This window comes from Haematobia irritans, chromosome 4 (genome assembly GCF_050003625.1).
Source record: "Haematobia irritans isolate KBUSLIRL chromosome 4, ASM5000362v1, whole genome shotgun sequence".
Lineage (NCBI taxonomy): Eukaryota > Metazoa > Arthropoda > Insecta > Diptera > Muscidae > Haematobia > Haematobia irritans.
In genome coordinates, this window is record NC_134400.1 from 68732443 (window position 1) to 68746886 (window position 14444).

The following is a 14444-nucleotide window of genomic DNA, read 5'->3' on the forward strand; positions in this document are numbered from 1 at the left end:
GGGCAGGTCGCGGGTCACCAATGCTTTAAGTTTGTATACCAGCCGACTTCCATAGCGTCGTGCGCGTAATCTAATGGTGGCAAACGTACGACCATCCTTTTCCCTTGTTGGGATGCGAAGCCGGGTGACGGTCGATGCAGCGACTCGGGTGTGTGTGGCAGCTTGGCATAACAGTACTCTTACACTGGCCCAGTCCTCAGACTCCTCAGCCATCATATCCACCTGGGCTGTCGGAATAAAAACTGAAGACCGATGGTACGGTAGCTCTACAGGCGGTGGCGTATAGCGTCCAAAGGTTTCACGAAGCTGAGGAGCCCCATGCAACATCGTATGGTGACGGAGGTTGCATTCACGACACGCGGTGAGGACTGGGCAGTCCGGAGCCAAATGACTGCGCGCCAAGCAGTTACGGCAGTAGCTGCGCCTCTCGACTGCATCATACCGCTGGTAAGGGGTCTGTCGACGGAAAAAAGCACATGACCTGATTGGGTGGTCGTCTTGGCACAGCCCACATGCATACTGCCAGTGCGCAGGTCGGTGTCGTCGATTGGGGCGAAAGGGTCCATTTGGTGATGGGTCGCGAACTGGTAATACTCCGGCCATTTCTGTAACAAAAGTTTTGTGAGTACCGTGTTTTTTGATGAATTTGTGATATGCTAGTCAGTCCGAAAACAGTTTTACTATTTTCGTTATGGGTCGGCTGAGCATACCGCTAGCGGTTCTAATGTCTACTACACGAATATTTTTGTCAGCGCCTTCGTAGGTTTTGACAATCCTCCCTAGTTTCCATTCATTTGAAGGTAAGTGATCATCTTTTATAATAACTAAATCATTTATGGCAAGGGTTTGTTGTGGGTATTTCCATTTGTATCTACGGTGTAATTCATTCAAATATTCCGATTTCCATCTTTGACAAAAATTCTGAGAAATAACTTTTAATCGTGTCCACCGATTGATTAATGTCACATCCCCAACAGAAATATCGGGTTCGGCCGGGGTCAATAATGGAGAACCTATCAGAAAATGTCCTGGTGTCAAAGGCTCTAAGTCTGAAGGGTCATCACTAGTTGGACTAATCGGACGTGAATTAAGACAAGCCTCTATGCGGGCTAAAATAGTTGATAATTCTTCAAACGTAAAATTCATTTTTGGCATTGTTTTACGAAGGTGGGTCTTGAACGATTTAACCCCCGCCTCCCACAGACCTCCCATATGGGGAGCCCCTGGAGGAATAAATTTCCATTCTAAATTTTGATGCGTGTGTCTTTGAATAGTATTGTCTTGAATTGATTTCATAAATGCGATCCTATCTTTTTTAATAAGTTCCGCGGCACCTATAAAGTTTTTCCCATTATCCGAGAATATTTTTTCCGGACACCCTCTTCTGCCTATAAAGCGATCTAAAGCAGCTATGAAGGACTGGGTCGACAAATCACTAGTAGCTTCTAAGTGGATTGCGCGAGTCGGAAAACAAACAAATATACAGACATAACCCTTTGTAATAAGACAAGCTCGAGCAGTCAAACTTTTTATCCCAAAGGGTCCAGCAAAATCTACCCCCGTATTTTGAAAGGGTCTAGATAACATAGTGCGTTCTGGTGGCAGGGATGCCATAATTTGAGTTTGGGTCCGGTGTCGATGTATAGAACATATCCGACAATTGTGAATAACCTTTTTTACTAATTGTTTCACACGAAAAATCCAAAATTCCGATCGAATGACACGAACCATTAGTTGATTGCCACCGTGCATTGTGACCTTATGAACAAATTCTACAAATAAAAGAGCAAACCGAGAGTCGTATGGAATTAAGATAGGATGGCGCTCGCTATATGTAAGAGCCGGAGATTGAACTAAACGACCGTTTGATCTAAGCACTCCTTTTGAGTCGATGAATGGGTTAAACGATAAAATGCTACTGTTTGGCGAGAGTCGCTTCTTTTGAGTCAAAGCTAAATATTCTTCAGCAAAATAATGTTTTTGAGTAACGATGATTAGACGAGTCTTTATATCATTGAGTTCAGATGAGGATATGTCCTCCGACGCAATTCGAGACCGATTTGAACCTGTATTCCGCCAAAAACGCATTACATACGATAGCACTCGATAAGCGCGTGATAAAGATGAGAAGCGGGTCAAAGGGTCTTCGAAAACAGTTGTCGCGAAAACTTTAACTTGTTTAGCTTCAACATTCGTATCTGCGTTGAGTTGAGTTTTGGGCCACTGATCTCTGGGCAATTTCAACCATTCTGGCCCCGTCCACCACAAATGATGTTCTTTTAACTCATCTGGTGAACAACCACGACTCGCGATATCGGCTGGGTTCGATTCAGAGTCCACGTGATTCCAGTTTTCATTACCGACGCTTTCTAAAATTTCAGAAACCCGATTTCCAACAAAAGTGCTCCAAGAACACGGCGGTTTACGAAGCCATGCTAATACTATGGTGGAGTCAGTCCAGAAATGTGTCGTAAATTGCGCTATTTGTAGATTTGGAATGATTGCATTTGCTAACTTTGATAACATAACCGCTCCGCATAACTCTAATCTCGGTAAAGAAATTTTCTTTATTGGGGCCACACGAGTTTTGGCTGCTAAAAGAAAAGTGTCTACTTGGTTTCCGATTTCTACTCGAATATAAAGCGTTGCAGCGTACGCGCTTTCCGACGCGTCACAGAAACCGTGTAGTTCGACCGCGCTTGAGGGTGAAAATCGAATCCATCTTGGTACAGATATAGTATTAATAGTCGGGCTATTTTTCACAAAATTTCTCCAATTCATAGTAGTTACGGGTTTTAATGTGTCATCCCACCCTATTTTATCTAACCAGACTTGCTGCATCACTAATTTGGCAACTATAATGATCGGAGCAAGCCAGCCGCAAGGGTCGAAAAATTTAGCAATTGTCGATAAAACTTCGCGTTTAGTGAAAAGTTCTCTTTCTTCAACATTTGGCGCTTTAAATGAGAAAGCATCGGTCGCTACATTCCAACGAATGCCAAGGGTCTTGGTTGACGATCCTTCAGAAAGATCTAACCAATTGACAGGCAACAATAAATCATGATGTAGATCATTTAATAGACGTGGGTCGTTAGAGGTCCATTTCCTCAACTCGAAACCAGCAGAGTCTAAAACAGATGTCAATTGTTTTCTAGCGGCGATGGTGTCTTCAATCGTGTGTCCCCCCGCTAATACATCATCAACGTATAAATTTTCTTTGATTATTTTTGAGCCCAAAGGGTATGAGTCTTGTACATCTTCAGCTAATTGAAGCAGGGTTCTTATTGCCAAAAACGGTGCGCAATTTACGCCAAAAGTTACGGTTAACAATTCAAAATCTTCCACTGGATCATTTTCGGAGAATCGGAAAAGTATTCTTTGAAACGAAGCTTGATTTGGGTCTATTAATATCTGCCGATACATTTTTGTGACATCGGCGTTGAAAACGTATTTGAAAAAACGCCATTTTAAAATTTGTAACACCAAATCCTGTTGAAGAATAGGCCCTGTATGTAAAATATCATTAAGACTCTTTTTATTTGAAGTAGGGCTTGATGCATTAAATACCACTCTAAGTTTGGTGGTCGTTCTATCTGGTTTAATAACTGCGTGGTGCGGTAAATAGTAATGAGGGGTCTTGTAAATATTTTGTGGATCAACTTTTCGCATGTGTCCCAATTGAAGATATTCCCTAATAGCAGCGTCGTATTCCGCCTTTATATCAGGGGTCCTGGCCAATTTCTTCTCCATTCTGTGAAATTGTGCAAGTGCGATGTTTCGAGATGCACCAATTTCTGCGCAACTTTTGAATGGTAGAGTCACTATGTATCTTCCCGCTTCATTACGTCTCGTCGTAGACGTGTAATTTGTTTCACAATAAATATCTTCAGCTGACCTCAAAATCTTTTTTGGGGTTTCTTCCACCTCCCAAAAACGTGTGATTATTTTTTCCAAAGATGAGGCACTGTGAAGAGCAATTTTTCTAGTTGTCTCAATATTATGTTGAATGGGTCCGCCAACTATCCATCCAAATACAGTGTCTTGTGCCAATATTGAGCCAAAAGATTTCATAGGAACATCATGAGTGTATATGAACGGTCCTATATCAAGCCCGATGAGCATATCAACGGGTCGACTATCAAAGAACTGCGGATCGGCTAATCTAAGATGCCGGAACTCATCAAACAATGTTCGATCAAGAGTATGCGTTGGTAAATTAGACGGAAGAGTCTTTAACACGGGTGCCCAAACCTCTAATTCAAAAGTAGGGTCTATGCGTGAACAAAGATTAAAAACACAAGCCTTTGTAGATGTCTCAGCAACTGTGTCACTCAAACCTGTGACGTGAACTAAATTCCTGACTGTAGGAAGTTGTAATCTGTTTTTGATTCTTTCAGAAATAAATGTCGATTGTGACCCAGGATCAATGATTGCCCTGGCGTCATATCTCTGTCCCTTTGATTCGATTTGAACGATTGCGGTAAACAAAAGTGTAGTTTCGGGTCGTGGAGTGGGTCTATCTTCTTGCAACGTAAGAGTCGTTATACTAGGCGTTTCGTTAGTAGAAGTGGACTGTATACTAGATGAAATCGATGATTGAACTAGAGTGGAACAAGTGGCAGCACTTGCACTAGATTGTGCTCCACCTTGAACCTGATTAACAAATGTGTTGAGAGCGGCAGCACTAGTGCTAGGTTGTGCTCCGTCTCGTACTTGATGAACTAAAGTGTTGAGAGCAACAGCACTTGCACTAGATTGTGCTGCGTCTCGTGTGTGTGTTGTGTTGGTAGGGGTAGAGCCAACATTGCCCTTATGTAACAGACTGTGGTGTCGCTGATTACATTCCCTACAACTATAACGACTTTTGCATTCCCGAACTCCATGATCGGCCAATAAACAATTGTAGCAAAGATGATTTTGTTTTGTTATTTGTATTCTGTCATTGGGTGACCTTTCCAAAAATTTGGGACAGTTTCGCAACAAATGATTTGTCCGACAAATTGGACAAACGCTTTCATTTTGTTTGCGACTAGGATTATTAATATTTTTCGAATTATGGTTGGCTTGTGAATTACTATTGAGTCTTGAACCCGAAGGATTATGTCTCTGAGTGACATTTGTATGAAAACTATTAACGCGATTCCCCCTTCTATCATTATCCGATCTTGATTGATTATGTTTCGAATTTTGAATTTTAATATTCCCCACCGATTCCAAAGTTTTAAACTTGTGTGACAGAAAATCGTCTAATTTCTGCCAACTTGGAAGTGTCGAACAATCCTCTAAACTGTTCTCAAATTCTTCCAAAAACGTACGAGGTAATTTTGTTGAAACAAGGTATACTAATATCGGGTCCCATTCCCCCGTGTCTACTAGCAAAGACTCTAACGTTTGTGTACAAGTGTTAATTGTGCGTTGTAATTTTTGTATCGTTGACGCGTTTTCAACTGATACTGTAGGCAAATTAAACAGAATCCTAAGCTGTTCGTTAACTTGCATCCGTTTATTTTCGTATCTATTTTCTAAATTTCTCCATGCGATGTCGAAACCCTCATTAGTTAAGGGTACATTCGTTATAATTTCTCGCGCTTCTCCCGATGTCTTTTGGGTTAAATGGAATAATTTCTCGACTTTACTCAATCTTGGGTTATTAATGTAAATTGCAGAGAATAAATCTCTGAATGTAGGCCATTCGCTATACCCGCCCTTAAAAGTGTCGGTGTCGCATGGTGGTAATCGTAAATTTGGGGTCGAATTTGGGTCTACTGCCATATTTTGTGTCGTTAATGATTCCCTAGCTATTTTTTCCTGATTCTCCCGTTCCTGCCGCGCCGAGATCTGTGAGTTGATCGTACTTAAACCTGTCTTATAGACGTCCATACCGTTTTTATAATGACCGCGAAGCTTATCCTTATCTATAGGAGTCTCTCCCTCAACTGGAACCCTATCTCGACAGTTTACATAAGCCCGCCTAACTTGGTCCCATAACGTATTTAGCTCCACTCGAGCCGCTTCCAACGCGTGTAAATCTTCGGTGGCCGCCTTAACAGATAAAACGCTTTCAACATCCACGAGATCATTTAAACAATTGGCAAATTTTTCTTTCAAAATTCTATCCATAATGTATTTTAAACTTTTTTGCACCGGTCAAAAAACTAAAATATATTATAACTCGCGAAAGAATCAAAAACTAGTTTTATTCAGAAAAAGCACGAATTTTCTACAATAAACTATTTCAAATCAAAATATTCTTTCAAACGGGACAAAACTTGTAGTGTCGAAAATATTTTCTAATCAAGAAAAATTAAAAACGAGTCAAATTTAACAAAAAAATTGGGTCAGTAGACAAATTGGGCCAAAATTACGTAAAACCAAAAAAAAATCCCAAAAATTTACGTTTACAACGAATGTTCCAAAGAATTTCCAAAAAAAATCTCGAAAAAAAATTTAACGAAAAATTTCCCAAACACACAAAAAATCAAAAAACAGAAAAGCAATATTTTGTTAAAGCACGATGCTCAAAAATATATGGATTTTAGCAATTTTGCAATACAAATAAACGAAATTAAAAAAAAGCTGAAAAAATTTGTTTAAAAAAAAAAATGTGTCAAAAAATTTCAAAAACCAACTATCTCCTACCTTTTTGTGGGTCAGAGGGTCGAATAGATAGATTGGCTTTGAAATAAAGGTTGATAAAAAATATAAATAGAAAATAAATTGTTTTCTTCAAAAAAAGTTTAAATTGTTGCCGATTGATTCAATGGTAAATTTTTCCAGGGTCTCTTTTTTTTACGGTGTACGGGAAATAAAATGATAAATTCCCAATTAAATAATTCCAAAATCCAAAAAAAATCAAAAATCGATTTGATGAAAAAAAATCCAAAATTTTTATGAATTTTCCAATTTGATGTTTTTTTATGATTGAAGAAAACAAAATAAATTAAATTTTTTGAGCAAAAATAAAATTTAAAAAATGTTTGTAATTTTTTCCAACAAGAATTGAGGAAAAAATTTCTTTTAGTGTAACCGCTTTTTTTCCAAAATCATTCGTTTTCCAATTTTTTCTCAAATTACGTAATAAAATATATGTCCAAATGTATGTGTCATGAGCATATCACAAACTCTAAGTTTTTTACTTTTTTTTACGGGTTATACAGGGTCTTTGCAACAACAAGCTCCCAACTATGAGCTCAGCAAAAACTGTATACCAAAAAATCCACAAAAAAAATCAAAAAATAGGTACTCACTTTGAAGCTTTGTAAATTTGTATGTATGTGTGTAATTGGATGTATAAAAATGGCGTCTGCTTTCTGCCGCTGTGTTGTTGTGTCGCTTTGTAGTGCTGTTGAAGATTTTGTTGTGTCGCTAGGGACTGTTTGTGTCGTGAAAAACTGTAAGTTTTATTGTTGGACAAAATGTAGTTTTTAAAAAACCGTTGTTACGGTTTTGTCCAAATTCACCAAAAATGTCCAAAGTTCAATGTTTATTTTTTGTTGTTGTTTTATTTTACACGACCGAACCGAGAATTGATTGTTATAAAAATGCACAAAAACTTGGGTTAATTTTGTATGGGTCACTTGTATGTAATTTTTTGACCAATTTTGCAAAAAACTGATTTTTTAAAATATCACAAATAGAAAATTTTACTTATGCCAAAAAATACATAAATTCACTTTTTCATTGTTTTTTACAGTGTAAATCAGTTTTTCTTTGATTAATTGATCAAAAAATTACGAAAAAACACTTTTGTATACTGGGTCACTAAATTTTGAAAATTTCGAAAAAAACACTTTTTTCTTTAATATACACTATTTTTCCAAAAAAGTACATAATTTTTACGAAAAACACTTCAAAATTATTATTGTCCACAATTTTTTACTATTTTTCAAACATTTTACTTAAATGTCATAACCTTTTATTTTTACAGTGTAGTATTAATGTCATTACCCTTTATTTGCCTTCTCTCTATGCTTTATATGTTTGTATGTACGTATGTGTGTTTGAATATTTTTTTTTGCTGTCCGCTTGTTGGTCAGTCAATGCATCACTAGCTGTGTGGTCACCGTATGTTGTTGTTGTTGTTTATTTTGTTTTGCATAGAGTTACTTACATTTGAAGGGCATGGGCATTTGAATATTTTTTGACTCTTGGGTTTTTTGTTTGTTGTTGTATTACACTGGGGTTTTTGATATTAATATTACACTGGGTTATGATCACTTAATAATTTTTTCTTTTTTTATATACTACAGTTTTTTTTTCTTTTTTAAAAACAACACTATTGGGTCACTGGGTTTTTGAACTTTTACATTTAGAACAAAATCACAATACACTTGGAGAAAAAATTTTATATTATTTTTTAATCAATTTTATTGTTTTTAATAATTTAAAAAACACAAATCCGGTTCGCAATGGACCAAAATGATCGGGGATGAACTGATGAAGAGCTGGAATATGAAATAATTTTGCCTTCCGAAATTATTACACGTGAAGAAATTTTAGTTTTAAATTTTAAAATTCAGGAATATTTATTTACAATTGGTTTAGGGTGTAATTTTAATCTAAATTCATTATTTATTATTAGATTTAAGTTTTAAATTAGATTTTAAGGTTTACAATTAGATTTAGAAATTATTTACAAAAGAAATTCAATTTTAGTTCAACTTTTGGAAAGGGTGTAATTAAGGGTTGTTTCAATTTAAATTCATTTGACAATAGGGAATTGTGCAATATAGTTTTAAGTGAAAATATTATGTGCAATTACATGGAATTTTTGTGCAATATAGTATTAAGGCAAATTAATGTATTTTTGTGTTGTGATTTTGTTCTGATGATTTTTTGTTGATGATGATTGTTGTTAGTGGCCGGCACTTTTCTTTTTGGGTTTATGAGTGGGGAATGGGTTGTTATGGTGTTGATGTGTCTTTATGTATCACTGTGTATTAATCGTCTTCACTAATAGTTTACCTGTAAATGTTCTTTATTTTTAAATGTTCACTTCAATGTTTATATGTTTCAAAGTTTGTTTTATTTTTTCAATAACGAATGTTTCACTACACTTGTTTATCACGGGGGAAGATCGGCAGCGCGCACGCGAGTTGATGGTTGGTTCAAGACTGGTTCGTTGCCCTCTTGAGTGATGCTTAGTAGCCGATGCAAAGCTTAGCGACAAAACTACAAGCATCGATCAAAGGGCAACTTTCCAGGTAAACAAATAGAAAAACAAAAGGATACGACGATTAAAAATTATTTGTGCCGCTACGCACAGTGTTTCAAACCGAGTTCAAACAAACTTTGAACACACATAAAAAATTCTTTTTTTTTAGGTTTTGGGAGGATTATTCAATTTTTTTGGGGGTGGTCATGAATTAAAGTCCTTTTCGCGCTAGGGCGCTTAGTTTAGGAGATATGACCAAAATAAGTTTTTCATATCAAAATTAAAATTTTTTTTAGGTTTTGTGTGGATTTGTCAATTTTTGGGTGTGGTCACGAATTAAAGTCCTTTTCGCCCTAGGACGTATATTTAAGGAGATATTGGCAAAATAACTTTTTCATATAAAAATTGCAATTTTTTTAGGTTTTGAGTGGATTATTAAATTTTTTGGGGTGTTACGAATTAAAGTCCTTTTCGCTCTAGGACGCGTATATACGAAGATATGGGCAAAATAAGTTTTTCAGACAAAAATTTCAATTTTTTAAGGTTTTGGGAGGATTATTCAATTTTTTTGGGGGTGGTCATGAATTAAAGTCCTTTTCGCGCTAGGGCGCTTAGTTTAGGAGATATGGGCAAAATAATTTTTTCATATCAAAATTTAAATTTTTTTTAGGTTTTGGGTGGATTTGTCAATTTTTTGGGTGTGGTCACGAATTAAAGTCCATTTCGCCCTAGGACGCATATTTAAGGAGATATGGGCAAAATAACTTTTTCATATAAAAATTGCAATTTTTTTAGGTTTTGAGTGGATTATTAAATTTTTTGGGGTGTTACGAATTAAAGTCCTTTTCGCTCTAGGACGCGTATATACGAAGATATGGGCAAAATAAGTTTTTCAGATAAAAATTTCAATTTTTTTAGGTTTTGGGAGGATTATTCTATTTTTTTGGGGGTGGTCATGAATTAAAGTCCTTTTCGCGCTAGGGCGCTTAGTTTAGGAGATATGGGCAAAATAAGTTTTTCATATCAAAATTTAATTTTTTTAGGTTTTGGGTGGATTTGTCAATTTTTTGAGGGTGGTCAAGAACTAAAATCCTTTTCGCCCTAGGACGTATATTTAAGGAGATATGGGCGAAATAACTTTTTCATATCAGTCTGTCTTTGACCTTCTTCGTGAGCAGTCATAAGTCGCGCTTGAATACACTGATTGTGCCGTTGGCAATTAATTAGTAGAGAACCGTTATAAAACTCTCTTTCAGTTTAAATTTTAAGAAAAACAAAAACAAATATCTAATAAAGTGAGAAAGGATTTACGTGTGAAAGAATAACAAAAGATAAATAAGTGAAGTGTTTCTGATAAAAAATTGGATTTTTAAATAAAAAGGAAAAAACACAAATAGTTAAAAAAGAAGATATTCAATTTTTATGTTAAATTTGTGATACAAAATGGGTGAACCACTTGACCCTCATCTCTCAACGAGGATTGACAAGACAAATAAATTAAAAAAACATTTCTATGGGACCAAAATATTTGGTAATGAGCAGAGTTAATAGTGAAAATAATACATAATCTCAAGTTTCCCCATTCTTGTTAAAGAAAACAATTGACTATGTTTGTAATGGTGAAATTTAAAGTTGCAAAAAATTAAGAAATGGTAACATTTTGCTAAAAACCAAAAACTTAACTCAAGCAACCAAACTCGTGCAGCTTACATCTCTTACCCCTTCCATTGAAGTAGAAGTCAAAGAACACGAATATTTGAACAGTTCTAAAGGCGTTATATATTCAGGTGATTTGATTGGTACGAAAGATGAAGAAATTCTTGAAGAAATGAAGCCTCAGAGTGTCTCTGAGATAAGACAAATAATGAGAAAAGATGGTGAGCGATTAAATGAAACGGGACTTATCATTCTTACATTTTCGAAGCCAAAACACCCAGAAGAAGTAAAGGTTGGTTACGAAATTACGCCTGTTCGTACATTTATTCCCTTTCCCCTGAGATGTTTCAAGTGTTTTAAATTTGGTCACCCAACAAAATATTGTAATGCAGAGAAAAAATGCTGCAATTGCTCTTTGCCATTCCATACAGATCCAGATAAAAACGAATTGTGTCAAAATGAGAAACGCTGCATCAATTGTGATGCCCATAATATGGAGAATAAGAACCACAACACAATGGATAAAAAATGTCCAATATTCTTAAAAGAGAAAGAGATCCAAGCAATAAAAACAACTAAAAAAGTCGACAACAAAAAAGCAAGAGAAATATATCTCGAAAGACATCAAACCCACTCTTCCTTCGCTTCTGTAGTCCGACCATCGGTTAGCTATAGCAACATTGATATGTTTGATAAAAGTATGACGTCATCAAACCTTCCATCGGGCTCCATGCCCCCATCGAACATGTCCACTCATACCAGTTGTTCAAACCATAGCCAACCTACTCCAAGCAGTATACCACACACAGCAACAACAACAACAAAGCACACAACCCCATCGAAATCATCAACAATAAAAATTGCACCCAAGAATTTGTCTAGACGAAAACAATTGGAGCTCAAAGCCAAACTTCGAAAGACAACAACACCAACAACTAAAGCGTCGAAAATAAAAAGCACACCAATGAAGTCTCCGCTGCCAATGGACATTCTTTTATCAGATGGTGAAGAAATTTTTGATATCACATAGAATTTTCTTTTTAATTTTTTATTAAATAACTTATTTTAGTTAGTATATTTTAAACAATTTTCTTTTTTATATATATAGTTTATAATGCCATTAAAAATAATTCATTGGAACATGAAAGGATATTTGAATAATTATCAAGAATTGCAACTTATCATTAAGTCTCATAGCCCACACATCATTGCTTTGCAGGAAACACATTTACAAACAACATTGGGAATTCCAGTGCCTTTAAATTACACACTTTATAGTAAAAATAGTTCTGATAATTCTTATGGAGCTTCAGCAATTCTGGTGCATGCTCAAATTCAGCATAATGTACACGACATAGAGTCGAATTTTGATATAGTTTCGATAACTGTCGAATCAAAAGTAAAATTTATGATGACATCGGCATATATTTCTCCTAGTACGACTTTTGACAAGGACACTCTAGAAGAACTTTTTCCATATTCGAACCAACAACATTTTGTAGTTGGGGATTTTAACGGCTGGAATCGCCTTTGGGTATCTTCGGCCAATAATAGTAGAGGTAATAAAATTGCCTCATTTTTAAATGATTCTAATTACATTTTGCTCAACGACGGCAGTCCAACACATTTTACCACTCATGGTACGTTTACTCATATTGATTTGACATTTTGTTCTCCAAGACTAGCTTTGAACAGTCAGTGGCAAATCTTAAATGATTTGCACGGGAGTGATCATTATCCGATTTTGACCACACTTTTCCCTCGAGAATTTAGTAAAAATATTAGACTTAAGCCCAGATTTAAGACGGATCTAGCAAATTGGGATGCTTATATGGAAAACGTCAGCAGGTTTAGCGCAGAAATTCCTATATCTGAAGAAGTAAATAAGGAGGCAGCAAATTTGACTAGGATTATACATCGTGCCGCAAATATTTCCATACCACAAAACCATAATAGACAGAGTAGTTTTCAAGTTCCTTGGTGGAATAAAAAGCTAGAAAAATTAAAGAAGGAGCGAAATAGTATGTGGAACATTGTTAAAAGGGACATATCGAGTGTAAATATTATTAATTTTAAACGGGCAAACGCTATTTTTAAACGGGAATTGAAATTATCTAAGCGATTAAGCTTAGACAAGTTCACTTCAGAAATTAATTCTAAAACTTCCACTTCGACGGTATGGAGAAATATAAGGCGCTTGTGTGGCGTCAAAATGCGAGCTGGTATTCATTGTATCAGAGCACACTGAAAAAAAAGCATACTCGGTTCCAAAGATTTTGTCTTTACTTTAAAAAATTTGGTATTGATTCCGAGCCAAAGAAGCGGAGAATACAAGTAAGGATACTTTTAAGACACAATTCTCTTTTAAATTTAGGTTTTGTGTACATGCTTCTAGGAAGCAAATTTTAATTTTTCGCTTTCTCAGTTTTTTTTCTTCATATGCTATCAAAGTCCTTTAAAACCGAGTTAACGGCAACTTTATTTTCCAAATTAGGACTCGACTCCAGTAGAAATTATGCTATGTTTGAAGTAAAAAACTTCTTTAAAACAAAGTTTTGAAAAACATGTCCTATATTTGAACGATTTTTTGCTTTGTAGTCAAGATGCAAAAAGACAACAAATTTAAAGACAATTTCATTAAATTTAAAGAATTTTTCTGAATTATTAAAGTCAAGTTGACCTTAGCCTTTTTTTCTTTCATGTTAAGATACCCATTTTTAAATCAAATCACTTAATTATAAGGACAATACGACTTCATTGAAAAGTTTATCGACTTTTGGACAAGGAAAATAACTTTATTTTAGAGAAATGCGTCTTCTATGCTAAGCAAAATTTGTATTCGTATTTTAAAGACATGAAATCTTTGACCTCACGACAATATTTTTTTCAGTGCAGAAAATGAGCCTGACAGAGGAATTACCGACAAAGTAGAGATTGCGAATTTGTTTGGAAATTATTGGTCTAATGAGTCAAGGGATAACAATTTTGATCAAACTTTTAAAGAACGGAAATCAGCTATAGACTTATCTATTGATTACGTACCCCTCCGAAGATCTCGTATTATAGATGGGAACATAACCTATTTAGAGATGAACTCGATTATTGAAAGTTTTAGGGGAAGGACTCCAGGAAAGGATCGCGTAAATTATGCTATGATTAAGAATTTACCGTATGACGTTAAAAGGAGACTATGTGGGTTATTCGATAATATTTTCCATAGCTATATACCTCAGTCCTACAACCGAAGTCTTGTAACTCCGGTTTTGAAACCTAATTCCAGCAAGGAGATACTAACTAGCTATAGACCCATATCCCTAAACTCATGTTTTTCAAAGGTTCTTGACAAAATTGTGGCGAAAAGACTATGGTGGTTTGTTAATACATACAAACTTATTAGTAGTCAGCAAATCGCATTTAGACAAGGAAAGTCAGTAGCTGATAATCTACTTTATGTAGATAATCTGATTACTGATTCGCTTTCAAGGAAAGGACACTTATCCATAATATCATTAGATTTTGCTAAGGCATTCGATAGAATTGGTGTGCATACGATTATTGACCAGCTTAAGGAATGGAAGCTAGGACCGAACATAATTAAATATATTTTTAATTTCATGACTAAGAGACAATTTAG

The 14444-nt window shown here is 35.6% G+C and overlaps 1 protein-coding gene across 1 annotated transcript; it reads right to left on the reverse strand.

Annotated features, from left to right (window-relative positions):
* Window positions 1-660: 660 nt before the first annotated feature.
* LOC142235549 (uncharacterized) lies at window positions 661-10882 on the reverse strand. Its single transcript, XM_075306799.1, has 3 exons — window positions 10874-10882; window positions 3966-6042; window positions 661-3917 (listed from the first exon to the last, which is right to left on the reverse strand). The coding sequence occupies exons 1-3, from the start codon at window positions 10880-10882 to the stop codon at window positions 661-663; spliced, it is 5343 nt and encodes a 1780-aa protein (XP_075162914.1).
* Window positions 10883-14444: the final 3562 nt, after the last annotated feature.